General features: G+C 41.7%; 2 protein-coding genes across 5 annotated transcripts in view; one reads left to right on the top strand and one right to left on the bottom strand.

Annotated features, from left to right (window-relative positions):
• Positions 1-27,999, bottom strand: part of ptpn1 (protein tyrosine phosphatase non-receptor type 1) — a 99,864-nt gene that overhangs the window by 49,134 nt on the left and 22,731 nt on the right. The gene's annotated exons all lie outside the window — the stretch shown is intronic.
• kdm5bb (lysine demethylase 5Bb) lies at positions 21-27,995 on the top strand. Of its 3 annotated transcripts, XR_015036194.1 has the most exons (29): positions 21-466; positions 1,983-2,060; positions 2,517-2,639; positions 2,736-2,906; positions 3,380-3,436; positions 4,881-5,039; positions 5,165-5,258; positions 6,276-6,397; positions 7,085-7,243; positions 7,430-7,549; positions 7,656-7,814; positions 9,052-9,233; positions 10,453-10,615; positions 10,936-11,055; positions 11,553-11,747; positions 12,808-12,989; positions 14,165-14,289; positions 15,776-15,926; positions 16,509-16,623; positions 18,051-18,406; positions 20,360-20,498; positions 21,175-21,354; positions 21,828-21,989; positions 23,012-23,509; positions 24,683-24,767; positions 24,861-25,072; positions 25,903-26,160; positions 27,491-27,563; positions 27,687-27,819. XR_015036194.1 is itself a non-coding variant. In XM_085782789.1 (28 exons), the coding sequence occupies exons 1-28, from the start codon at positions 314-316 to the stop codon at positions 27,837-27,839; spliced, it is 4,671 nt and encodes a 1,556-aa protein (XP_085638915.1). In that variant the 5' UTR covers positions 21-313; the 3' UTR covers positions 27,840-27,995. The 3 variants fall into 3 exon arrangements, 2 of the variants coding, with proteins under 2 accessions (XP_085638915.1, XP_085638916.1); XM_085782789.1 differs by lacking the exon at positions 27,491-27,563 and having other exon boundaries at positions 27,687-27,995; XM_085782790.1 differs by lacking the exons at positions 3,380-3,436; positions 27,491-27,563 and having other exon boundaries at positions 43-466; positions 27,687-27,995.

Below are 27,999 nucleotides of genomic sequence, written 5' to 3' on the forward strand. Positions count from 1 at the left end.
GGACGCGTTCACTGCCTTGGAACATTCTCCTCACTGTGCGTGTGTGTGTGTGTGTGTGTGTACGTGTGTGACTGAGCGTGTGTGTGTCTGCGTGTGTAGCCTATGTGTGTGTGTGTGTTGCCTCCTCTGGTGGTGTTGATGTCGACCGACTGACTGACTGCCACCGAGTCTGACGGTGAAACACACGGGCTTTCTCCGCCACAAACACTCCCGGTGAACCGCACCACCGCCGCCGCCGCCGCCGCCGCCACACTTCACTTCTCCCCTGGAAGCAGTGACCCGTCCGGCGAGCGAAGCCGAGAGAAGCGAAGCGATGAGCGATCCTCGGCCGGACGAGTTCAAGCCTCCTCCGGAGTGCCCGGTCTTCGAGCCCAGCTGGGAGGAATTTAGAGATCCTTTTGCTTTCATTAATAAGATCCGTCCCATCGCCGAGAAAACTGGCATTTGCAAAGTCCGCCCGCCCCCGGTGAGTGCCGATAATAAAATAATAATTAAAAAAAAAACGGCCGTTGAAAACCACCGCGGATGCAGAATTCGTTGACCGTTAAAGACGGTTGGAGATAGAATAGAACGTTGGGGGATTTAAAGGGACTGTTCAACATGGCGGCGGATACAACGGCTATGTTCATTCTTTGTGCTGCCATAGCTACCTAGCTCTCATTTGTGTTTGTATCTTTTACGTCGTGCTGCTGCTGGGTTTTTTGTTGTTGTTGTTGTTTTTACTCGGCCTTGAGTTTGGAAATGTGAATGTGTCACCGTGGACCGTAGTCGTGGTCCACCGTGTGTCAACAAAGTCCCTGTGGTCCGGTCATTGAGCCACTTAGCTTAGCTTAGCTCCCGTGTTAGCTCAACAGCTAACAGCTCAACCTGTCATAATTCAGCGAGCGGCTTTGACATAGGTGGCTATGCGGAAGCCATTGGGTTGCGTAGAAGACTGTGATGATATCACAACAAATAAACATGAATATTTTAAACCCTTCTGCTTCATTTTTTTGTTTATAAATTTCCCCCACGGCCCCCATGCAGTTAATTATGGATTATTTGTTCAAGAGCATCATCATGATGCAGTTGGGTCACTACTCCACTGTGTGTGAGTGTGTGATCCATCACTTCTCGGTCAAACTGTCATTTTCCAGTGGATAAACTTAACCAGTGTTTATTTATTTCCTGAGCCAAGCTTAATAATCGTTTTATTCCTTTATATGTTAAAAGTGTAAAATAAATTCATCCATGGTTATTAGAGGGCAAGAAAACACTGAGTTTATTTCATTTACAAAGACTTGGTCAATAACAAGTTGGGTCTTTTGAAGTTTGTGGGTCCAACTCGCCTTATTACACAATATTAACAGTTGTGTTGCACATTATGGGAATTTTTATTCATGTTTTCTGGAAGATGAGGCACTCTTCATGTGTGAGCCTGTTGTAGGGTGTTGTCCTCCATGTTGGCTTTGTGGTAAGCTGGGCTGGTGAGTGAGTCTTCCATCTGGCCATTTTGTGTGCCAGTGGGGTTTGTTGGCTACTGACTTTACACAAGAATTTGTTTTTTTCTGCTGCTTGTGTGTCAGGGTTTGGATATTTTATACACACTAGGTTGTGTGTGTGGTATTATTGAGACAAATATTGATTTGATGGTTGTGAGCTTTACACTGAAAAGGAGCACTCTTTCCTCACTCACACTGTTCACAGGCCTTCCTTCTTTCTTTACCAAACTTGAATCTAACATCAGTTTAGAAAATCTGCAACCAATCCACTTCATTTCAGCTTGATTTAGTCTGTATGGGTAAATAATATGAAGATTTATTAAATTTGGATCCATGCTTCAAATAACAACCCTCGCAGTCTTTGGCAGTGAGCAGTCTTGAAAGGGAAAAACAAACAGACTTTGCAATATGACCTATAAACGCAACATTGAGAATTATAATGAAACTATCTAGGCTACATATTATGATGACCTTCATGTGCGTTTTTTTGTTGCTGTTCAGGGTTGGCAGCCTCCGTTCGCCTGCGATGTGGACAGACTTCACTTTGTTCCTCGGATTCAGAGGCTCAATGAGTTGGAGGTGAGTTTTATTATAACAACGATCTCGTTAACGTATCTACGTGTGCATGATTAGAGTCTAATAATCCATTTAAGCCTCCATCCATTTAATTAACACATTTTTGTTGTGTAATTGTTATTTCTAAGTGTAGGCATAATAATTATGGGACAAAGAATAGCAAAGTTACTAATGCCTTGTAATATTGTTATGTAACGAAGGGTGAGTTTTAAGTTTAGACTGATAATTATGAGGCTAATTGCTATTAAACTAAAAAAAGATAAAATCTAAAGTCTATTTATCTGTTTTGAACAAAAGGACACTCTACTACACAAGTGTCCTCCTGCTCATATTATGTTTCTCCCGTGTCTTTATTTTTTTCTTGAATGCCTTAAATTCCACATCTACATTGATTTCCTTGAGTTTAACTCATGAACTCATGTGGCTGACTCTTGTAACTGCTTGTTTGTCATTTTCCAGGCGCAGACCAGAGTTAAGCTCAACTTCTTGGACCAGATTGCCAAATTTTGGGATTTGCAGGGGAGTCCCCTGAAGATCCCTCACGTGGAGAGGAAGATTTTGGATCTACATAAGCTCAACAAGGTTGACACTTCACATCAACACTCAAGATTTGCATATATATATTTTAAATGCAATTGAACCGGCTCACAATGTGAATATGACTCACTGTGCTTCCAGCATGTAGCAGACGAGGGTGGATTTGACATTGTCTGCCGGGACAGGCGATGGACCAAGATTGCACTACATATGGGCTTTACCCCCGGCAAAGCTGTTGGCTCACACCTGCGAGGGCATTATGAGAAAATCCTCTATCCCTACAATCTCTTCCAGAGTGGAGCGAACCTGCTGGTGAGTCGGACACTTGCATCAATGACAGCACATCTTGTTCCCGATGATGCACGCACACAGAGGCTGCCATGCTCACAGCCATGGGTGGCTCATCTGCCTAATAACGCTTAGCCACAGCTTCTACCAGGTTATATGATGCCAAAACATTTGTGTTTCACTTGTCCTATAAAAGAATATTAAGATAATATAACAAGCATTATTAGGATGAGCATGTTTGTGTTGAATTGCAGCTTATATATGTTTTTTGTCATTTTTTATTTATGGATAAATGTTTAGAATTTACTGATTTTTAAAGAAAAAAAGTTTAAATCTATTGTCGGACTAATATATTTGTCATATAATAGCTGTCACACGCTCATATTTCACAATATTTTTGCAAGAGAGCTAAGTCAAGGTCATTGAATTGGTCTTGTGTGACCTCTTGGACAGGTCACTCTAAATTGTTTAATTACCTGAGCTCTCTCTTGCCTCAGACTCCAGAGGCAGCTTCCAAACTGATGGGTTTGGATGCTGATCCTGAACTTGAAAAGGTATGTTTGTTAAGAAGCCCCTCGGCTAACAAGCTGCATGTTTATTTTACAACTGGATCATTTTGTCTGTGGAAAGTTAACCCTTTATGAATGTTTGAAAGAGATATATATATATACATGTAATATGTGGGTCATATGTAGAAACACACAATGGTTCTGTGTGTGTCACATGCAGCAGGCAGCCATTATGTGAACTCTTCTGTTAAAATAGAGTAGACGTTCGTCTTTCTTCTCTCATTGTCAAGTGCTGCTATAATTACTTAAACAAAAAACTCGCAGGTAGCTCCCGAGCTGTTATTTTAGTACCTGTCCTCCACCACATAGGTTCAACCGTCTGTCTACTTCTGGTTCTGCATGTTCCCTCTGACTTTCTGTTTGGGGTGAAGCTCTAACTAACCACATCCTTCTCATGGCCTCTTTTGTCTTCTGGCTGTTTAAGTTCAGACTTATTTTAATACCACCTACAGTCTTTGATGACAGACTGTGCCCCAATTTTTTTTTTTTTTCCCAACCACACTTGATACTTCTCAGTAACTCATGTACAGGTTTGTTTTAGCTTATTGTTGCATTGTCCCTTATGGACAAAAGTATCCGTACCATACATAATCTTTATTCTTTATATATACACTATTCACAAGAATATCCCTATAAAAAGTTCATGCTACAGTGATATTCTATCATGAAAGCCTTTTAAGTAGAAGGATGCAATGGTAATTTCTTTATCTCAAACAAAAGCTATCAACAGCGGTGGCTATAGCACAACAAAAGTCTCAATGTCTCAATAACTTGATCAGTTTGATCAAAGTGTTAGAGAACAGCATGTTATTCAATAAGGACTGAAACACTGAACAATTGGACATGTGCATTCAAAAGTTTAGAGAAGGTTAAATTAAGTTCACCTGTAAAGATTATAGTGCATTCTGAAATTTAATCCAAAAGCCAAACATCCCTAACTTTTTGTGAGTAGTGATGGTAGGTCCATAGGCAAGACACACACAACAACAGAGACACAAAACATACAATAAAAGAGAATAAAGCTAACTGTAAAGTTAAAAAGAGGCAACTGTAACAGTGTTTCCAGATCAGCTGTTGATGTTGGTCAAACTATTGATAATATTATTTTCTGAGGCATCAAGCCGACACATAAATCCATATGTGAGGTTTCTAAGTCCAGTGTTAAGGGCGTTTACAAACATTTTGTATGTTATTTCGTATTCTAATTCCAATGCTATGCTCCCACTCTTGTTTAAGACGGTGAAATCAATTCACACCGTGTTTACGTGTCCACATTTAAAGTTCAGTGTAAAGTTCCTTGTGACATCTTAGTGATCAGCTGCATTTCAGCGTTACAGATGTTTCCAGTTAGGCACACAGCAGCTTTTTAATCACCATTGGACTGTGGTTTTAACTGGTGTATTATCCCCCTCCCCCTCTCCCCCCACAGTGTGTTCAGAAGCCAATAATCCAGTCTCAGGAGAGCGCAGGAGGCCTGGAGGGCACGGACGCCAAGGAGCACAAGCTGCAGGACCCGGCTCAGCGGCCCCTCGCCCAGACACCCGACATGTTCCCCGGTGCCCGCAGAGCCAAACGCATGAAGTGTGAGGTGTGTGTGCGTTGTCGAGGAGAACACATTGACATTTTCACATGCATCAGTACAGTAGTTTTTTAGTTTGCCGGTGGTTTCACTTCTCTGTTTTTTTTTTTTTTGTTGCTTTTTTTCTGACTCAGGCCGTCTGTGTGAAGACGGAGCCAGGTGAGCCAGGTGACAACAAGCCGAACCTGAGGCGGAGGATGGGCTCTTTTGTCGCCAAGCCAGAACCAGGTCAGACTCCACACGCAGCAGAGAAAACACCCAGAGTCAAAGTGTTTATACATAAACTGACTGTCATTTATGGTAACATTTCACTTTAAAGCCCCAGTATGTAACTTATTTGGCTTTTTATTAACAAAAATCAAATATTGCTTTTATAAATACGTATTTCACTGAAGTCGAATCACACCCGCATACAAATGAAAGCTTTCTCGTACCTTAGAATGAGTTGTTACAAGTCGTTACAAATACATAAGTGGGCGACGCACCGAACCGAGGCGGCCATGTTGCATCGCCATTTTTTACGTTGAGTGGCAGCGTGACCGTAGGTAACCACGGAAACTCAGCGGAGCTGTCGGCTCGGGGAGAAAGTTTTCCAGGTAGCGCCTGTTAAAACTGTCACCACTGTGTAGTGTGAGGAAGGACGGAGGCTCTGGTGTTGCATTCAGGTGCAGTCAGGCAGATGGCCGTCGGCAAACCAACCGGATGTCATTTTACTCCACGAGAGGAAGACGGTAAAACGTGGGTCAGGTAAACAATACCACATCACCATGACAACATATTGTCACGCCTGTATTGTTCTGCCTCGTGCTAGTGGACCACTTGTTTACATAGACGCTTGTTTATCCTGTTACATGCAGCGTCTGTTGTCTGTCTGACGTCTGCCCGATTTCACGTGAATGCAACATCAAGAATACGTTCGATATGCAACCGCACCGCTAGATGGGGGTAATTCTGACCTACATATTATACCTTTTAAGAAAATGAGAGGCAGAAGACAGTCATTTAAAAGAAAGATAGTTGGTTGAAGAAAGGTAATTAGCTAATAGGGTTAATAGATAAATATAGGAATAAATGAAAGGACAGCACGAGAGAGGCATAACCAACTTCTGAAAAAAGAATTAAAAAGTAAAGTGCCAGGTCATCAAAGTCCGTTCAAAAAGGATTTTATTCAGTGTTTCTTGTCCTGACAGTTGTGACGACACTTATTAACCGTGATACTTTTTGTTTTTCCACGTGTCTTTACAGAAAAAGAGATTCCCATTCCAGTGAAACAGGAACCAGTTGAATTTAAAGAACCAATAATTGAAGCTGACAAAACCAAGTCACGGTACAAGAAGTTCCTCCCTCCTCCAGTTCCTCCAAGTCCAGTAAGTAGAAACCTTGTCTTTGGATGCAATATCACATTTCAGGATCTAAAATTAAAAGTCTGAACAGTTTTAATGCATCATCTCTCGTCCAAACTCTGCTTTTCCATGAACTGCATTTCCTTCTTCCACTGTTTATCTAAAGTTTATTGCCAATAGAGCTACATTAGTGTCTGCTAATGCTTCCTCTGCAAAAAAACATTATTGAACTAAACTTTCATTACGAGGTAATAACCTACACATAACGTAACCCGCGCTCGCTCACTGCTCTCAGCGTCAGAAATTCTCATTAGGAAGAATTTACAACAAAACACTCAGCTGCCTGTTGTTTATTGGGTAAATCAAGTTAAAACTAATGCAGTCAAATACAACAAACAGCCCCTTCCTTCAGGGAGGTTTTAATGTTTCTAGCATGACATCGTACTGACAGATGTTTTTATTATTCTGACTGCCTCATTTAAATCGATGTGGGTTGGCGAAATAACAGAAACACCACAAGAGTTCAATCTCAAACTGTTTCAACAGAAAACAAACACAGCTTCCCTGACAGAGCAGTTTACTGCAAGAAGTTAGACTGCAATATTATTATTATTATTAGCTAAGTGTATGTAATTAGCTGGCAGCTGGATGGAGGTCAAGTGTTTTCCCAGATCGTTTTCATCACTAACTCCTCCTTTTGTTGTTCCCCAGGTGGATCTGGTTGTGTGTTTGGTGTGCGGCAGCGGGGGAGATGAAGACCGTCTGTTGCTGTGTGACGGCTGTGACGACAGCTATCACACGTTCTGCCTGATCCCCCCTCTGCACGACGTCCCCAGAGGAGACTGGAGGTGCCCCAAGTGTCTGGCTCAGGTGAGGCTGCTGAGCTCCAGAGAGTCTGATTAGCGCGATGCAAATAGCCTCTGTAATAACGAGCACCGTGAGGTAGTAAAACCTAAAAAAATCTCTCTGTCTCATAGTAAAAGTAAACTAAAGGACCGTGTCTATGCAAATGATCAGGAAACCATGATAACTGTATTTGTTTTATCTGTCATGCAGGAGTGCAGCAAACCTCACGAGGCGTTTGGTTTTGAACAAGCGTACAGAGACTATTCCCTGCGTGCGTTCGGGCAAATGGCTGATGCGTTTAAATCTGATTACTTCAACATGCCGGTTCATGTAAGTGAAAAAGGTTTTAAGATAAACCAGTTTGTCTCTTTGAGTGTGTGTGAGTAGTTCAAGTTTGAAAGTGTTTGTGGTTTGTGTTTTTTTTTTTTTTTCCCAGATGGTACCGACAGAGCTGGTGGAGAAGGAGTTCTGGCGTCTGGTCGGAGCCATCGACGAGGACGTCACCGTAGAATACGGAGCCGACATCGCGTCCAAGGAGTTCGGGAGCGGGTTCCCCATCCCCAACGGGAAATTAAAGCTGACCCCGGCCGACGAGGTAAACTGAACGACACCGACTTCAGCAGAGACGTAGGTTTAAGTACAGTTTTAGTGTTGGCCTACAGATTTAACAGTGGCTCCTGTCATTACTTTATTTTCACAATATCATCACGCTGCTTGTCCTACACTCACAAACAAAACCTATTTTAAACTGTGTATTTTTTCGAGGGTATTCTGCAGTATTAATGGTGCAGAGGCTGTAGTAGTAGTAGTAGTTTATTCGATCTTTTACACAAAATTATTTACAGTTGAGCATCAATCACAGTCAGTCAACCTTCCATGATACCATCATTCGTTCAACTAGTTCATAAATAGATCGAAAAGGTGTAGGCTGAAGCTATCTAGCTTATAGATGCCTACCCTTTAATCCAATTTTCCATTAAATCCATTGGATCTCTTCATGATTTCAAAGTCATAGAAAGAAACAAGTATCCAATAATTAACAAATGTAGCCTAAAATAAATAGATAATTAAACAGTATTACAGTTTCAATCAGAGTCATAGAAAGAAATAATTATCCAATAATTAACAAGTGTAGCCAAAAAGTAAAAGAAATAAATAATTTAACAGCATTACAGTTGCAATCAACACCCAATTAATCAATCATGTTTATAGCTTTCTGTCATACTATGTTTTAATCTATTTTTAAATTGTGTTAGGTTTTTGCATTGTTTGAGATCCTCTGACAAGCTATTCCACAGTTTTACTCCCACGCCACAGAAATACACATGCTTTTAGAGCAGAGAAAGCTGCTCAGTTGTAATATAGCCTAAGCCTACTAATTCAATGTGATTGGCGATTTGATCAATAACAAATTAAACTGTGGTTTGACAAATTCAAACACATATTTATTAATGCTTTAAGTTTAAAGGAGCCACGGTAGCCTATAAGTTCATGTGTAAGATCATTCAAAGCAAATTCAGTGTCCCAGTTAAAGGCGCTCAGGCAGGCGATTTTGAAGTAATCTAAAAGTAGCAGAAAGTATTCAGAATACATTACTCGAGTAATCCAAATACATTTCAGATTACATTTTAGGACATGTAATCAGTAATCTGTAGGGGAATACATTTTAGAAGTAACACTGCCCATAACACGGCAGGCTGCAGCTGTTTGATTCTGTTTATAAAGATAACTGGCGAGAACAAGTAGTCGCGCAGTAATCAGTAATCAGTAATCAGTAATCAGTAATCCCGGTGTTCCTGATCCACTTAACGCCGTCGTCGCTCCTCCTGCAGAAATACCTCAAGTGTGGCTGGAACCTCAACAACCTGGCCATGATGAAGCCGTCTGTCCTGACTCATGTGACCGCCGACATCTGCGGGATGACGCTGCCCTGGCTTTACGTCGGCATGTGCTTCTCCTCCTTCTGCTGGCACATCGAGGATCACTGGAGCTACTCCATCAACTACCTGCACTGGTAAAAAAAAAACACCTGCTGACGCTGAAGCTCAGCTGCTCCTTTGGTTTTCTTTTTTTTTGGACAAACTTCCTTTATTCACAGAGTTTAGCAGTTCCTCCAGAAAAAATGCATAATTCAACGCATAATCAGCAAAGTCTGCACATTTATGCAGGGGCCGCATTTTTTCACGTCGCATAAATCACTGATTTCCACGCAAAAAGTGCGAAATATGCGGGTTTTGCATGATTTCATAATCCCCACATTTTCGTTGCAAATGCAAATGTTGCTTTTACTTCACACAAGATCTGCCATTTTCCTCCTGTTGCCTTGGGAACGTTATGAAGTGACGTCATCGGAAAGCTGCAAATGATGAAGTTCGCAAATCAGTCTTTGCTAACAAAAATAAGTGCAAGAGGGAGGAGGGAGGAGGATGAGGATGGCGAATGATTGGCCGGTGTTAAAGGCAACACAATTACGGTATAGTTTTCATTTTCACAGTGGGCTGTCGTAGTTTCATTCAGGAGTTGATGCAACTTTACAGTTGGAAGATGCACTTTCTTGTTACCAGTTGGTTAAATCATAATAGGTCCAAAAACATTACAGATGTAAGTATATTAGTAGTATGTAAATGTAGATTTACGTTACCGTAAGAGAATGCACTTATTTTAACGGAAGATGTCTGTTTTGTAGGAGCTACCTCTGTAAAACAGGAAGCACACATTTAATTTTATTGTTTCATTTATTCAATTTTACAGAAGTTGTAGCGTTTTTCTTTTTGTAAATCTTGTGAACTTGTTTGACTCGTTAACGTTTTGTAAGTTTGAGCCATGTGTTTATTATGGTCTGAGTGTTGGAGGAATCACTTTTTTTTTTCTTATTCATCAAACATTTTTGCAAATTCCCACAATTTCATTGCATAGAATTGTATAAATATTCTGCATATTCCATCGCATTTTTTTTAAGAAAACGTGCCGCATAATCAAGGATTTTTGCCCGCAACAATCACAAAAAAATGGCATTTTTCTGGAAGAACTGGTTTAGGACCTGAATCTCAGATAACTGTGTTTCTAATTGTAACTGTTCTAGATGATTTTCTACCTTGTCAACTGTTTATATTGTTTTGTTCGTAATCATTGTCGGGGTTTTTAAATGTGCTTGTCAACGCAACGATATTGGAAAATAACCTCAGTGTCCTTTCGGAATAAATAAATAAAGGTTAATAATGTTTGTCTTCCAGGGGGGAGCCCAAAACCTGGTACGGAGCTCCTGGTTTTGCAGCGGAGCAGCTGGAGGAGGTGATGAGGAAACTGGCTCCGGAGCTGTTCGAGTCCCAGCCCGACCTGCTGCACCAGCTGGTCACCATCATGAACCCCAACACCCTGATGGCGCACGGCGTCCCGGTAAGTCCACAGTTTGAATTTACAGCCATTACGTCCACACAAATACGTTTTTTTTTACCATTTCGGTGTCTCGTCCAGACGGAAACTGCCTTTTTTTGGGAGGGTGAAAACAGTATTTTTAGAAATTTGAATCTGATTTGGGGGGAAGATTGACAGCCCGAGTGTTTACTGAGATTTTTTTCAAAATGAAGAAGAAAAAGATCATTTTGGTGAAGCTCCGTTTTCGTGTGGATAAGGCCTTAAACAACAAAAAAGGAGGTCGTTTTTTTTTTTACCTGGAACATGAATCATCCTCTTTCGTTTCGTCTCCTCCGCCTCAGATTTACAGAACAAACCAGTGCGCCGGTGAGTTCGTCATCACCTTCCCCAGAGCGTACCACAGCGGCTTCAACCAGGGCTTCAACTTCGCAGAGGCCGTCAACTTCTGCACCGTGGACTGGGTAGGCATCATTACTTCATTAACGTTGTTCCTAACAACAACAACATCCCAGCCGTTAAAGTACGTGAAATACTTCCTCACACTAACCTGCAAACAGAGGCAGACAGAAGTAACGTTGAAGTGTCAGTTCAGTCCAAACTGTTGATGATTTTACAACATTACATTAAAAACAGTTGATAAGTGATGATCAAACAAAACATATCATTATTATTATTATATTATATTATTATTATATATTAAGTTTCATCTTCACAGTATTTTCTTTTTATCAGTATTTTTCGACACTCGTCATGAAATGGAGAGAAGTAAAGACCATCTCAGTTTATTTTAAATACAGGGTAAAATATCCACATTTCACTAGTTGAAACCATTAAATTGAACTCAGTTATTACAATAGTTGTGAGCCTGTATCTGGTTGCCTGTGTTTTATTTTTTTGTGGGTGTGGCCTGACATGAGTTGTTGTCCTTTTCTTTCTCTCCTCCTCTCTGTGACACCAGATGCCTCTGGGCAGACAGTGTGTCGACCACTATCGTCTGCTGCACCGATACAACGTGTTCTCCCATGACGAGATGGTGTGCAACATGGCGTCCAAGGCGGACACACTGGACGTGGTCCTGGCCTCGGCCGTCCACAAGGACATGGTCGTCATGATCCGAGAGGAGCAGGGGATGAGAGAGAAAGTGAAGAAAATGGTGAAGATTGACCTCATTGATATATATATACATATATATATGTATATGAATATTTTGTTAGTACACGGCATAAACACAGACAGGTCTTTGTATGAACTATATTTTAGCCACAGGAAAGACATAATAATAACAATAATAATGTCATTTTGTAGCTTTGTAGATATCTAATACTGCAGGTTTTACAACACTTCAACATTTCTTTAAAGGGATAGTTCAACATTTTGGCAAATTGGCCCATTGCCGTAATCCCTATAGTCATAGCAGTAGGTCCGTTACCTTTAATTGTTGGTGCAAGCTATTTTTAGAACGGCGGAGCAGAGCCGCGAGCTGCTCAGAGCTACGCTATGGAGGCTAAAGGAATTTCTTGGTTTCCCTCATCACACTCATCAAATACACAATCCAACAACTCCAAAACGCTCTGGTGGACAAGTTGTGACCTGCACATTCACCACGCTATGAGATAATAACACAACGTTACCAGACAGAGTTGTTTTAGAGGTAAATTCATGCAAAACCGCTGATGCGCGTTGCCTTCAGGAACAGTTTTTCAGCAAGAAGACTCTGTATTTACCTCTAAAACGGCTCAGTTTCTTAACGTTCTGTTATTATCTCATAGCGTGGTGAATGTGCAGGTCACAACTTGTCCACCAGAGGGTTTTGGAGTTGCTGGATTGTGTATTTGATGAGTTTGATGAGGGAAACCAAGAAATCCCATGAGCCTCCGTAGCGTAGCTCTGAGCAGCTCGCGGCTCTGCTCCGCTGTTCTAAAAACAGCTTGAACTGACAATTAAAGGTAACGAACCTACTGCTATGACTATAGGGATTATGGCAATGGGCCAATTTGCCAAAATGTTGAACGATCCCTTTAACAATTCTAGAGAGATATCACAATTTGCTTTTTTTTTATTTTTTTTTAACAATATCTTTATTTAGTTTTCATTTTATAAAAAGACAAACAAGAAGAAATAACAACAGAGAAGTGTGCAAAACGATACAGAAGTGTGCAATCATACATCACACGCTTGCTTTTAACATGTTTGTGGTTGTGTCACACCTTCAGGGGGTTTTACATTGCAAAGTGTCAAAGTACGATCACCTCCAGGATGACGAGCGGCAGTGTGCCAAGTGCAGGACCACCTGCTACCTGTCGGCCCTCACCTGTTCCTGCAGCCCCGGGATGCTGGTGTGTCTCCACCACATCAACGACCTCTGCTCCTGCTCCGTCAACAACTACACACTGAAGTAGGTTCCCAGCGGAGCCGAGGCACAGATGCTGCACAAGCTGTCGTGTGCAGAGATCTGGGGTCGTGTTTATCAAGCTTCTTAGAATAACTCCCCAAAACACTGCTGAGTTAGGGGTAAAAAAAATCTTAACTTAAAAATTAGTTATCAAGCGTCTTACGCACAGTTTCAGAGAAGTGTAGGACTAAATCTTAAGTGTCAGTCTCAGAGCTGAGTGACGATAGTACTATGTGCCGTAAACTGAATTTTAGATGAAGTTTAGGTTTAGGTTTATTTATTTAGCACACATTTATATTCGATGGTGCAAGGAGGGAACGTAATATGGCTAACAAATAAACATAGAGAAAAAAAAAGGAGATAAAGTGCATACATAATCAACGTTATATGAACAAAATGAGCAAAAATGAGGAGATAGAGAACAAAGAGATCAGTAACAAATAGAGACAATGGAAATAAGGTACAAAAAATTCATAGATTGAAATCATAAAAAAAGACAGAGTAAGGATGTGGGATATGGAGAGAGATCTTAGCGAAGGAGGTAGTCCATTCCAAAACATAGGACTTCTATAGGACATATTAAACTTCCAAATTTATAGGAATGACAAATCGCTGAAGGAAATCCTTATCTAAGAATATGGAAATATCTTAGAAATATCTCAGTGAATAGTTAAATGGCCAATGGGAGTGTATATTCAACCGTATTTTAACCAAAATCTACAAAATAATACAAAATATATACATTAGGAATGAAATCAAAGTTAAATTTTTCCTAATCTTTCCAATTCATTAATTCAGCGTTACATTGTTGGTGAGATGACGTCACTTATTAAATCGTACCCGTTCAATCTGGTATGAATTCACGGGTAGGAAGTTACGGGTTTGATTGCCGTTCTAGTTACACTAGTTAACACTAGTTACGGGTTGCTTGGGACGCTACTAAGTCGTGACTTGAAGTCGTGAGTTACGGGTTCAAAAGCCTGGAACGCAGCATAAATTTCACAAATTCTCAGCACTTAAGACTAAAATGTCACTCTGAGGCGCAGATAAAAACAGCCCCAGATCACAAGATGCATGAATCTCATGAAAAATATAATGTTTTATACCTACATTAAGCCTCAGGTTTGTGTTTCTTATCACCGCCGTGTGTGTCCTGTTTGTGTTTCTTGCTCCTGCAGTTACAGATACACACTGGACGAGCTGTTCCCCATGATGACTGCTGTGCAGCACCGAGCCGAGCTCTACGATGAATGGGCCTCCCGGGTGACGGAGACTCTAGAGGCGAAGCTGGAGAAGAAGAAAGGTAAGCAGCAGCAGCAGCAGCAGGAGGAGCAAACAGGAAAACAAACCATCAAAGACATCAGTGGTTTTACACACTCAAGCCAAATAACTTGTCTCCTAAAATTAGTGCTTCATCTGCCAACAACATTTTTTTGTGGGACTAATTCTCCCTACTAAATCTACCAACACTGTAGGATGAATCTCAGTGATGCTGCACATCCTGAGCCTGATGCCGTGGTGCATTTAGGTGCTAAAACTGTTCTGCACTCAAATCATTTCAAAGCAGCAATCACAAGAACTAACCGTCACATTTATGAGAAGTTTTTACCAGCTTCCTGTTCGGGGGAAGCTTGATGGGGAATTAAAAATGATTGTCAAACATCACAGCTTACGACGCTCTGCCATCAGCACCTGAACGCGCCACCGGGGACGGATTCACAATCCACTTGTAATAATTTGCTTTTATTACAAGGCCAAAGTGATTCGCTATCAGCTTAACCAGAGTGTTCTTGTGTAAAAAGAGACTGGAAGCAGATGAAAACATCTCTTTTCTCTCTGTTGGTTGTTCAGCACAGCCTGTTTTTATACATAAATAAATAGCACTTAATACTGATTGAGTTTTGATAAAATGTGAAAATGAACTGAAAAGAATCGGCTCAAGGCAGCACGGAGATCTTAAAAATGACCTCACCTCCTCCTCGACGAATTGGGAAATGTTCATCACTAATGTACGTAATCACAGTGGGGTTTAGCGAGCTGTGCAGAATTAGTGTTCCTGTTACAAAACACTGTGACCAACAAGCTGATAAACAACTGGACGCAATAAGTCATCGGTTGCTCAACAGAGTGTCGGGCTGTTTACACTGTGAGTCTTAGCACAACTCCCAACAAAAAACCCTGCTCTGGTTCTTGCATTGCTGCACCCCCATTTCATCTATCCATCCCTGACAGTTTTTTTTTGCGCACTGTAGCACTTTATTACACTGTATTATACTTGGTTTCGTTGTGTTCTCAACCCATCCTAGCACAACTCCATCAAGAAACCCTGTTCTGGTCTTGCATTGTCGCATCTCCATCCATTTTATCCATCGTAAACAGCCCATCTCACCTAAATTTATTAAATTGCACTATACTTCCTGTTTTTTGTTTCTTTTTTTTTGTTTCTTTGTTTGTTTCTTTGTTTTTTATAGTAGTGTCATGTTAACTGTCTCTCTTTGTAGTTTTATTATCTGTTGGTTTCTGTTTGGATATGTTCCAATTTGTGTACCGATTTTCTGTGTTTCTTGTGTTTTTCCTGTCTTTATGAATTACGTTGTTATGTCCTTGTTGTTCATTTTAATGGCTTTAACACCTTGCCAGGAGGACTACAGTCTGAAACTAGCCGTTGGCTAACACTGGCACTTTTACATTTTATTATGTTCATTATTGTGCACTGTCCTCCTTTAAATAAATAAAAAATAAATAAATGAAATAATAGTGTGACTCTCTCTCCCTCTCTCTCTGCTCAGGTCTGCCGGTCTTCCGCTCCCTTCTCAGCGAATCAGAGGTCAGGTTGTTCCCCGACAACGACCTGCTGCGTCGGCTACGTCTGGTCACACAGGACGCAGAGAAGTGTTCGTCGGTGGCGCAGCAGCTGTTGAACGGCAAGAGGCAGACCAGGTAGAGTTCACACACACACACACGCTGCCACACCAGTACGGGTGTAGAGATCAAAAAACACATGGAAAATTAGAAAAAAAGTCAAATGTCCTGGAAAAGCTTGAGTTGGCGTGAAAAATGATTTATCACATCATGACAGCAGCTAGCAGAGCTCTATTTGACTTTTTGTTTCCAAAAAAAAAACAAAAACAAAAAAAAAACATGTTTGTGCTATTCTATGATAAATTTGTCATCTTTTCTTTGCATTTAAGAGATTATTTCATAAGCTACAGCCATAGACTGCACATCTTTAAATCAGATTTCTGGGAGTGAGAATGAGAGAGAGGAATAAACACAGAAACAAACTGATTAAATTTACGAAATAAGGTACCATTGACGAAAAGAACACTTCTCCACAGCATGAATGGGACAGGGGATGAATCAGTGTATATGGCGTAAAAACTAATGTCCGTCAGACTGTAGCAGCTGAAGATGTCCTGGAAAATGATTTCAAGAAAAGAGTGGGAACCCTGATTAGTTGTCAGTAAATAGTTTCAGTGCCTAAGTTAATGAGGTTCATTACTGTGTCTCCTCCTCCTCCAGGTATCGGTGCGGCAGTGGGAAGTCACGGAGCCAGTTGACTGTGGAGGAGCTGAGTTCGTTCGTGCGGCAGCTGTACAACCTGTGCTGCAGTCTCCCTCAGGCGCCGCTGTTGAAGGTAGCGGACAAAGAAACACACGTCCTCTGATCTGTTATTACAGTAAAACTACACTCGCTTTAATTAAAGCTGCACAAACGCTGAGTTTTTCATCATCATGGCTGTCACGACCCGGAGACATTATAGACGTATTTGACATCATGACTCAAAACAACGCACAGAAAGAAACCTCTTAGTTACTCCACAGGTGCCTGATACGGAGCGTGATTAGACTAATTGGACCGGAGCAACTTTCTGCATACATTTACATATTAATTAAGTCATTTATAATTCCACTGAAATCGCTGCAACGGCAACACGTTAGGTTAATGAGCTCAAATTGATACAAAGTCAACATGTTTGTGTGAAATATCTTTTGCAAACTAATGAGCTGATTGGTTCAATTAGGAGAAAACTGGATTTCATTTACTAGTTTATTTGAAACGTGACTCTGCATATTCATGAACATACAAAAAAATGGATTGGATTAGATTTTGAGTGTGAGTGTGAGTGTTGACTCAGCGACCGAGTCAGTTCTGCTCATGAAAAGTCAGAATAAAGTTTATTTAAAGACACTGGCTAACCCATTAAACAACGTCCACAAAAAAATAAGAGGAAATGAAGTTGCAGTCGACAGCAAGATTCAGTTATACTGTAGTTAAATGTCACATCATCATCTTAAACAGCTCACTACAGCTGCTTAAAGGGATACTTCACCCAAAATCGATAATTCACCAATCATCTACTCATCGTCATGCCAAGGAAGGGTTTGGAGCAACGGGTTTTCATATAATGGCGGCGGATAGAGTTCACTTCTGAATCGTCCAAAACACACACTATGAAACATCCAGATACCTCCATACTGCTCGTCTGTACTGACCCAAGTGTCCTGAAGCTGCCACATGGAAAAGTTGTTCGGAAAACATTTATTTGATCTCTGTTTTTATCCTTGTTGTAGCAGTAGCTCCCTGTGGCTGTGTGAGATTTGCTGCGAGTTGTTCTTCCGTGTTTACATCACACATCCAATGGTTTACAACGACGAACGAACATCTCGCAGCAAATCTCACGCATGTGCACAAACATCAACAGAGCCACTGGGAGCTACTGCTACAACAAGGATAAAAACAGAGATCACATACATTTTTTCCGAACAACTTTTTCATGTGGTGGCTTCAGGACACTTGGGTCAGTACAGACGAGCAGTATGGAGGTATCTGGATGTTTCAAAAGTGAACTCTATCTGCCGCCATTATATGAAAATCCGTTGCCAGCTGGACCCCCCCTGGAACTCCTAAAGCGTTTTGATGACTCTGAAAGTTCTCCAAACCCTTCCTTGGCATGACGGTGAATTATCGATTTTTGGGTGAAGTATCCCTTTAACCTTTTGATCGACACAGAACAGAAATCGCTGAACTTGTCTGTGTGTTTGCGCCGATCTCGTCCGTCAGGAGCTGTTGAATCGCATCGAGGACTTCCAGCAGCACAGCGAGAAGGTCCTGCTGGACGAGGTGCCCAGCGTGGCCGAGATCCAGAGCCTGCTGGACGTCAGCTTCGACTTCGACGTGGAGCTGCCCGAGCTGCCGCGCCTCCGCGTGCGGCTGGAGCAGGCGCGCTGGCTGGAGGCGGTGCAGCAGGCGAGCGCGCAGCACGCCACGCTGACGCTGGAGACGATGCGGCGGCTCATCGACCAGGGCGTCGGCCTGACGCCTCACTCCTCGGTGGAGAAGGCCATGGCGCGGCTGCAGGAGCTGCTCACCGTGTCCGAGCACTGGGAGGACAAGGCCAGCAGCCTCCTCAAAGCCAGGTGAGATCGACGCCCACTGATCCACGATGAGGATTTAGCCTTTAAAGGGATAGTTCAGCATTTTGGCAAATTCACCTATTGTCATAATCCCTACAGTCATAGCAGTGGGTTCATTACCTTTAATTATCGGTGCTCTATTTCTATCAAGATACCCCACGAGAAGCTGCTCCAAAGATAAGTGGGCGTGGTCACCTGTCCCCCACCTCATGTTGTGAACGTGTGTGTGGATTTATAAAAGTTGTAGGTAAATGAAAAGTAAGATATTTATATTTTCTTATGATAACATTAAATATTTAGGGTAAAATAATGCATGATGCACATCCACTGTGTGTGTCCAGGTGCAAAGCAAAAAGCCAATGAGGTGAAAGAGGAAAAAATTTCTTCTTCAGGAGTCCTGAAGAAGATCTGTTTTAGATCGACATTAAAGCTAACCACTATATTTAGCATGACGAAAATTATTAAGATAATTAGCGCGGGCGTTCGCGAATGTTTGTTTGACCTTCCCTACAAGATCTGTGCCAAATCTCACTAGAGTGCGTTGTTGAGACAGAGACAGGTTTTGAACAAACTTCATTTTCTCCTGATGTGTCTGAAATTTGATATTCTAGTGTTGAAATGTTCAGCAGAGATGTGGTTTGTGAAACACGAGTCCAATATTTACTTAAGTCACTGTGGGGCGAAGGAATCGACCATAAACTGTGTTCACGTTCACTCCTTTCATTGGAGTCAATAGACTCAAGACCTGCTGCTAGTCTCCTAAGGGGGCGGGGCCGTCCAGAAGCCCACGTGACACAGATACAGGAAGTTGACTCCTCATGAGTGCGTCTTGGTTTCTAAACCATCTTTGTTACAGGTTCCTCATCAAACTCATCAAATACACAATCCAACAACTCCAAAATGCTCTGGTGGACAAGTTGTGACCTGCACATTCGCCACGCTATGAGATAATCATGCAAGTAGTTCCGAGTATTTGCTTCATGTGTCGTAATGTTACATAATTATACGTGATTATTTCATAGCGTGGCGAATGTGCAGGTCACAACTTGTCCACCAGAGCGTTTTGGAGTTGTTGGATTGTGTATTTCCGCCTATTGAGTACCGCTGGTGTATTTGATGAGTTTGATGAGGGACAGGGGACCTGTACCGTTCACCTCCATTGTGTTCACTGAGCAGCTCACGTCTCTGCCCCGCCGATCTCAAAACAACATGCACCGATAATTAAAGGTAATGAACCTACTGCTGTGACTATAGGGATTATGGTGATAGGAGAATTTGCCAAAATGATAACCTATCCCTTTAAACCACAGGGTCATAAAAATCATCCAAAACATCAACAGGAACTGAAGAAGGCTTTAATCATCTGAAGACAAACCTTCTTCTTCATGTCATTTTAAGCTTGAAACTCTGTCCAGGTGTTTTGCACTGACTGAATGTAACTTTATATGTAATATACAGGTCAGTGCTCCTGATTTTGCTTCGTTTTAATTACAGCTAGTGCAAAAAGCCGCTGCTAGAATATTCAACAAGATCAACAAAAAGTGAGCATCATGTTTAGTTCTGCCCTCATTCCATTGGTTCTCAGTGCTGTTCAGTATTAACTGTCACACGTGCTTTTCAGAAGGCTTTTAATGGCATGGCTGTCAGGAATGTGCATCTCCTCTTCTCCATTGTCAGAGAAAACTAATTTCCAGCCAGGAGTTCTCTTCCTTCACCATGCTTTAGTTTTACTGCAACGTGTTATTCTGCAGAACATCTTGAGATCTTTAGGTCATGTTCAGTGTCGAGGCTTTAAAAACATCTACTACTCTCTGAGCAGGAAGTGTTCAACAACATTTAGAAAAAGTGTTTCCACTGAGAAAAAATACAGGGACAGCTCTTTGTTACAGATGTGTAGGTCTTGTGTCTTGTGTGTTATCAGCTGCAGTTTGTCATTTGTGTCTCGCTGCCCACCAGACCTCCACACTCCATAGAGACTCTGAGTGCTGCTGCGGAGAAGGCGTCCGGGATCCCGGCCCACCTCCCCAACTGTCTGCTGCTGAAGGACTCCATCAGAAAGGCCCAGGAGTGGCTGCAGGAAGCCGAGGAGCTGCAGGTCAGGACGCTCACTCTACTTAAATCGAACTTTATTAAGCATTTAAACTTTATTTGTGGAGCACTTTTAATACAAAAAAAGCATTTGCGGCACACACACACACACACAATTTTCAAGTAAAATTAAAACATTAAGCAATTAAAACACACAGGAAACGCTATGACACTCAACAATTTGGAATTTGCAGTGAGGAAAACACTAGTGAGCCGCAAACTATTTTTTTTTCTTGCTTTTAATTGTATGTTTTTACAGGGTTTTTTTGTTTTTTGTTATCATTTTTCAGTTCTTATTGTTAAAGGGATAGTTCAACGTTTTGGCAAATTGGCCTATTACCATAATCCCTATAGTTTTAGGAGTTAGGAGGGATTATGGCAATGGGCCAATTTGTCAAAATGTTGAACTATCCCTTTAAATGTTTTGTTTTTATGTAAAGCACATTGAGTTGCCCTTTGGTATGAAATGCGCTATATAGATAAAGCTGCCTTGCCTAGTGAGTGGATATAAACTAAGATAATGTAAGTAAATGGCATAGAATAAATATATAAATAAATAGATTGATGAATGAAATGGCAATACTGCATAAAATTAAAGTTCAGTAAAGCTCTATAAGGGCAATTAAAGCAAAAATAAATATCAGTGGGTGTGATTAAACTCTAAAACGATCTGCTGACTTCAGGGCGGCGGCTGCGTCCTGATGGCGGACAGCCTCTCCGACATGGTGCTGCGGGGACAAGCCATCCAGGTCCACCTGGAGCCACTGGACCGGCTGGAGTCGCTAATGGTGGAAGTGCAGGAGTGGAAACAATCTGCAGCTACGACGTTCCTCCAGAAAGACTCGACTCTGACTCTACTGGAGGTAAAACAAATCCCACAAGTTTGAAAGTTTGAACATTAAAAACCTCAGAGCTGTCGTCGTTCAGCTGCATCGTGTCCCAGTTCTGTCCCAGCTCCTTTTTGGACTTTAATCTGCACTGGAAATGTTCTGTTCTTCAGCAGACACATTTCTAGTCAAGATTGGAGCCGTTCCACCAACATTTGTTATGTTTTACTAAAACATTGAATACACGTTGACATTTAGATGTGGGAATGTGCAGAAGAAACCGTCTCTCTTCTTCCCTTTTTGGCTTTTTTCCCTCTCTAACTTCTTGTCTCTCTAATTGTAAACACCGTGTTTTTGCTAAGATCAGGAAATGTATCATCGAATATATTTACTCAAATAGTCAAATACCAATAAATAGTCGTTAGTCAACCTGTGTAAAGATCACAGCAGAGAGATGAGCTGGTTCTGTTTGTGTAAAAGACGTCTCATGGTTATTTTGTCCGTTGCAGGTTCTGTGTCCACGATGTGAAGTTGGAACTTTACCTTCTCCGAAGAGGAAAGCCAAGAAAGGGAAAGAATCGCCGAAAAGCAACAAGAAGAAAACCCTGAGGCTCAACACGCTCGGCGAAGTGGAGAAAGCGCTTTCAGAGACCAAGGACTCTACCTCGGCTGTGAGTGTTGTGTTGTTGCTCCAACAGTTCCAGTCAAAGTATCTTTATTGTCCCAAACAGGGAAAATGTACAGCCAGGAAGATGCACACACAGAGACGTTCAAACACACTGAACAATACACAGATGGACAACAACAGTAAAATGACCTTATTGTAGGGATGGAATATGATTAAAAAAGTAATATATCAATAAATAAACAGCATGAAAGAGTAAAGTGCAGACGCAAAGTGCAGGTGGAGATATAAATAGCCTGAAAATCTATGCAAATAAACATATGAGCACCAGGCTAGTATAAACCTTCAACATTTTGGCCCATTGCCATAATCCCTATAGTCATAGCAGTGGGTTCGTTACCTTTAATTGTCAGTGCAAGCTATTTTTAGAACGGTGGAGCAGAGAATTCTTGGTTTTCCTCATCAAACTCATCAAATACACAATCCAACAACTCCAAAACGCTCTGGTGGACAAGTTGTGAGCTGCACATTCACCACGCTATGAGATAATAACAGAACGTTACCAGACAGAGTTGTTTTAGAGGTAAATTCATGCAAAACAGCTGATGCACGTTGCCTTCATGGGCAGTTTTTCAGCAAGCAGTCTCTGAATTTCCCTCTAAAACAACTCTGTCTGGTAACGTTGTGTTATTATCTCATAGCGTGGTGAATGTGCAGCTCACAACTTGTCCACCAGAGCGTTTTGGAGTTGTTGGATTGTGTATTTGATGAGTTTGATGAGGGAAACCATTAGAAATCCCATGAGCCTCCGTAGCGTAGCTCTGAGCAGCTCACAGCTCTGCTCCGCCGTTCTAAAAACAGCTTGCACCGACAATTAAAGGTAACAAACCTACTGCTATGACTATAGGGATTATGGCAATGGGCCAATTTGCCAGAATGTTGAACTATCCCTTCAAAACTCTTAAAATCTCAAAATGGAAGAAGCTTTCCTGAACAACTTGCCTCTGTACGGTTGCTTTGTCCGTTGATGTATCTGTTCCTCATCTGTTCCTTCGCCTCGTCCCCCAGATGGCGACTCTGGAGGAGCTGCGTGTTCGGGAGATGGAGACGTTCTCTAACCTGCGGGCGGCGAACGAGTCGAAGCTGCTTCCCACGGCGGACTGCATGGACCTGAGGGTGTGCGTGTGCCAGAAGGCGCCGATGGGAGCGATGCTGCAGTGCGAGCTCTGCCGAGACGCCTTCCACAGCGTGTGCGTCCGCGAGTCGCCGGCGTCGGACTCTTCGTGCGAGACGACGCAGCCGTGGCTCTGTCCGTTCTGCCGGCGGTCGGAGAAGCCGCCGCTGGGCCGAGCCGTGTCGCTGCTGGCGTCGCTGCGGCGCGTCGGCGTGCGGCTGCCCGAGGGCGACGCGCTGCGCCACCTGGTGGAGCGGACGCTGAGCTGGCAGCAGCGGACGCAGCAGCTCCCACAGACCTGCAGCCTCCCGGAGCTGGAGGAGCGGCCGGGAACGCCGCCCACGCTCACCTGCTGGGTGCCCGGCAACCACGACCCTCAGAACGACGCTCAGGTCGGCGCTTGCTTTCTTTCTTTCTTTCTTTCTTTCTTTCTTTCTTTCTTCAGGGTTCCTACGCAAGTATGGAAAGTAGGGGTGGGAGAAAAAATCGATTCACATAAATATCGCAATATCTTTTTTGACGATTTTTAAATCGATTTTTTTTTTTTTTTAATTGATTTTTTTAAATATTGTGCAATGTGCATTAGTTAGCCTTTTTACATACAGAGAGTACAGGTTTTGAAAAGGGTTTAACTTCACTTTATAATGGAGTATGTTAATTTATAGGCGCCTACAGTATTTGTGTGCAGATAAATGTAAAAAATGCAGACTAAAAATCGAGAGAATCGGCAATATCGTAGAATCGCAATTTAAATCGAATCGCCATCCAAAAAATTGTGGAAAAATCGAATCGGGAGAAAAGCATATCGTCCCAGCCCTAATGGAAAGTATGGAAAAGTATGGAATTTGATTTTATACATTTCCAGGTCTGGAAAAGTATGGAAAATGGAAACTATTGTATGGAAATATATTTATCTTAATACTTGTCTGGGTTTGGTCTTATCTGAAGTTATTTGGGTTAATTATTTTGTATGCGCTATTGTACCTAGCTACAATCTCCAGGAAATTATTTGGTTACAGCATACACATTCAGAATAATGAAAACAAATGATAAATTGCATGTTTTTTTTTATATTATGCACATCTATTTACTCAAATGTCACAAATAATTAGATTTTTTTTACCGAGAAGAAATTAGGGTCTGGAAAAAGTATGGAATTTGGACATTTCAAATGTGTAGGAACCCTGCTTCTTTCTTTCTTTCTTTCTTTCTTTCTTTCTTTTTCGGTCTTTTTTCTTTCTTTCTTTCTTTTTCTGTCTTTTTTCTTTCTTTCATTCTTTCTTTCTTTTTCTGTCTTTTTTCTTTCTTTCTTTGTCTTTCGTTCTTTCTCTCTTTTTCTCTTTCTTTGTTTTTCTGTCTTTTTTCTTTCTTTCTTTGTCTTTCTTTTGTTCTTTCTTTCTTTTTCTGTATTTGTTTTTCTTTCTTTCTTTCTTTGTCTTTCTTTCGTTCTTTCTTTCTTTTTCTGTCTTTCATTCTTTCTTTCTTCTTTTTCTGTCTTTCTTTCTTTCTTTCTTTCTGTATGAGAAACCGTGTTCACAGATATTAACTCTGTGTGTGTGATGCAGGCGCCCTGCTTGACCCCGGAGTGGAACAGGACGAGCCACGCTCAGACCGTCTTCTACACGGAGCAGAGATGCATCCCGCTGCAGGGTGCGTGGCCACGTCCTCCTCTGAACTGTAGTCGTGACTGAGTAACGCAGCGTCTTCCTCTGCAGTGTTTATATCCTGGTGTTTGTGTTTCAGGGCTGAGTCAGGAGCTGGAGGAGCTGATGGTCGAGGGTTTGCTGCTGCAGGTTTCTCTGCCCGAGGTGCAGACCCTCTACCACGTGTTACTGGACAGAGCCACGAGCCAGCTCTCGGACCGGTGCACGCCGCCGCAGCAGGACACCGAGTCCACAGACTGTGACAAACTCACGCAGTTCAACTCTCAGGGAACAAATCAACCACTGAACCAGGTACAAAAAAACATTTTTAGCAATTATCACATTATCAGAAAGCAACATTCAGATATTAGAACAATAATTTTAATTTTATAAAGAATAATATTTAAAGAATTGTGGAGTAGAAAATATTTTTAAAAGCCATAATCAGGCAGAAGTCTCCAGGCCGACCTGAATTCAAATGTGGACAAAGAAGTGACAGAGACTTACTGTATAATTTTTCTTTCTTTCTTTCTTTCTTTCTTTCTTTCTTTCTTTCTTTCTTTGTCTTTTTTCATTCTTTCTCTCTTTCTGTATTCTGTGTTTATCTATCTTTATTCTATTCTATTTCATTCTTTTTATATAAATCCTAAATTGTATATAGTATATGCATATTTTTGCAACAGAATATTTAAATTTATTCTATTTTATTTCATCTTATCTTATTGACATTTTTATTGTATCGCTACCTTTAACTATTTTTTGGCACCTTTGTGTCTTTGACCTGACACCACATCAAGTTCTATGTGCTGTAAAAACTGACCTTTACTGCTCTTGGCAATAAAAACATTTCAGATTCTGATAACAAAAAAGAGAGAGAAAAAATATATATATGTGGTTATAAATGTGACAAAAACATAGAAATTTTCTGACCCACAGGGTGAAATATGTTTGGACTTAAAAGAAGTTCAGCATTCAAAGTGATAAAATGGTGAAAAGTCACAGAAAAGGTTTCAAATCCAATTATATGTTGAGTCCTTTTGGTGCTGGTGTGTGGACAAATCTATGAAAACCCGTTAAGATCGAACCTGCTTCAGTATCAGTTTTGACCTCTGTTTCTGTTGTTGCTGTTTTATTATTTACAGGACGCCATGAGGGAAACCATGACTGGCTCAGAAAAGAAAGCGAAGCGGCATCTGGAGAGGGAAGGTCTAGGCGAGGAGCGCCGGCCGAAGGACAAAAAGCACTCGCACAAAAGACAGAAGATGAATAAGAAGAACCTGCAGCGCCGGCCGACCTCCACCTCGTCCTCGCCGCGCTCCGACTTCTCCCAGTCCGACGACTCCGACGAGGAAATGGCCGTTTGTCCAGCCGAGCGGTGTCAGCTGCCGGAGGGAGACGAGGTGAGAGACGCGTCGCAGCGAGGCCACGGAGGACAGTTTTATCATCCAACATCAATAAATCTGTGTTCCTTATGAATAACTAGAGGTCGTATCGTCCCGGCTGGTTCTACATCATTACTTCACTGTATATCTGAGAAACAAATTAGATTTTATACGATATTAAAGAGGAATCATGCCAGATTTTTACCTTAATTAAACAGCTTCGGAGTAATTGTGATGTCTGTAACCCGTAATTTGTGGTTTATGACAGATAAGACTATACAAATATACACATCGTATATGATACAGAACGTTATCCACAGCTCCATGGATTGATTTCTCACCAGCTTTGTTGAAAACAAACGCACATGGAGGGTTAGAGACACAGAGGAGAAGAGACCGGCCTTGCATATTTCCTGTTAAAAATCTGTAAAAGGAGTGTTTGTATCAAAAAGAGACAATAAAACAGTAACTATAGAAGACATTTATCTTGATTTAACTCAAAGGGATAGTTCAAATTTTTTGCAAATTCACCACGCTATGAGATAATAACAGAACGTTACCAGACAGAGTTGTTTTTGAGGTAAATTCATGCAAAACCGCTGATGCGCGTTGCCTTCAGGGACAGTTTTTCTTGCAACCAGTCTCTGCATTTTCCTCTAAAACAACTCTGTCTGGTAACGTTGTGTTATTATCTCATAGTGTGGTGAATGTGCAGGTCACAACTTGTCCACCAGAGCGTTGTGGAGTTGTTGGATTGTGTATTTGATGAGTTTGATGAGGGAAATCATTAGAAATCCCATTAGCCTCCGTAGCGTAGCTCTGAGCAGCTCACGGCTCTGCTCCGCCGTTCTAAAAATAACTTGCACCGACAATTAAAACTAACAAATCTACTGCTATGACTACAGGGATTATAGCAATGGGCCAATATGCCAAAAATGTTGAACGATCTCTTTAACATAAAGATAAAGCTTTTTGTGTTTTGTTCCAGTCGATTCAGGTTTAGTCGTGATCATATAAATAAAAATAATGACAATACATCGGGATCCAAAAATAAAGAACCAGATGGCACTAATTTAGCTGTTTAATCTGGATGTAATCAATATTTTTTATATTAACATTGAATGACGAAGAACTAGTCGCTAGTCGTTTTTTCTGCCTCTTTAAAGTCGCTTTCTCCGCTCCCGCTGATCCAGTAGCTTTGTTTATAGCCTTACCCCTCCTCCTCCACCTTCCCCCTCCTCGCTCCAGTCCCTGTCTAGTCCCTGTAAACAGCAGACAGACAGTCAGTAGCTGGTGATCGTAGCGTAGCGAAGCTTTTAGCAACTAAAGAGTTGCATATTTTCTTCAGGAGTTGGTGGCGACCTGAGTCAGAGAGAGAAAAGAAAAGAAAAGAGCGTGAACGCTGGACTTAGATCCATCAGGTGGGCTGAACCTCAACTCTCTGGATGTGTAAACAAGAATCTAAACACCTCGTTGGGTCAAAGTGAAACCGTCTCACCTGTTTGTTTGTTTGTGTGTGTATTTGTGTGTGTGTTAACCTGCAGGTGAACTGGGTGCAGTGCGACGGCAGCTGTAACCAGTGGTTTCACCAGGTGTGCGTGGGCGTTACCGCGGAGATGGCGGAGAAGGAGGACTACATTTGTGTCAGGTGTTCACTGGACGACGACGACGATGACGACAGGCGCATGAGGAAATAAGAAAAGAGGTTGTTTGTTCTTTTTGTGTGTGAATGTGTGTGTGTGAAAGGACGACTGAAGAAGAAGAAGAAGAGGAGGCTCGTCGTCCGTGCGTCCGTCTGTCCGTCGTCGTCTGCCGTCGTCATGGAGCCACCAGTCTGGATGTGTCACTGATCCCTCC

The sequence above is a fragment of the Trachurus japonicus genome, chromosome 7 (genome assembly GCF_045865225.1).
Source record: "Trachurus japonicus isolate A0001 chromosome 7, Traja_1.0".
Classification (NCBI taxonomy): Eukaryota; Metazoa; Chordata; class Actinopteri; order Carangiformes; family Carangidae; genus Trachurus; species Trachurus japonicus.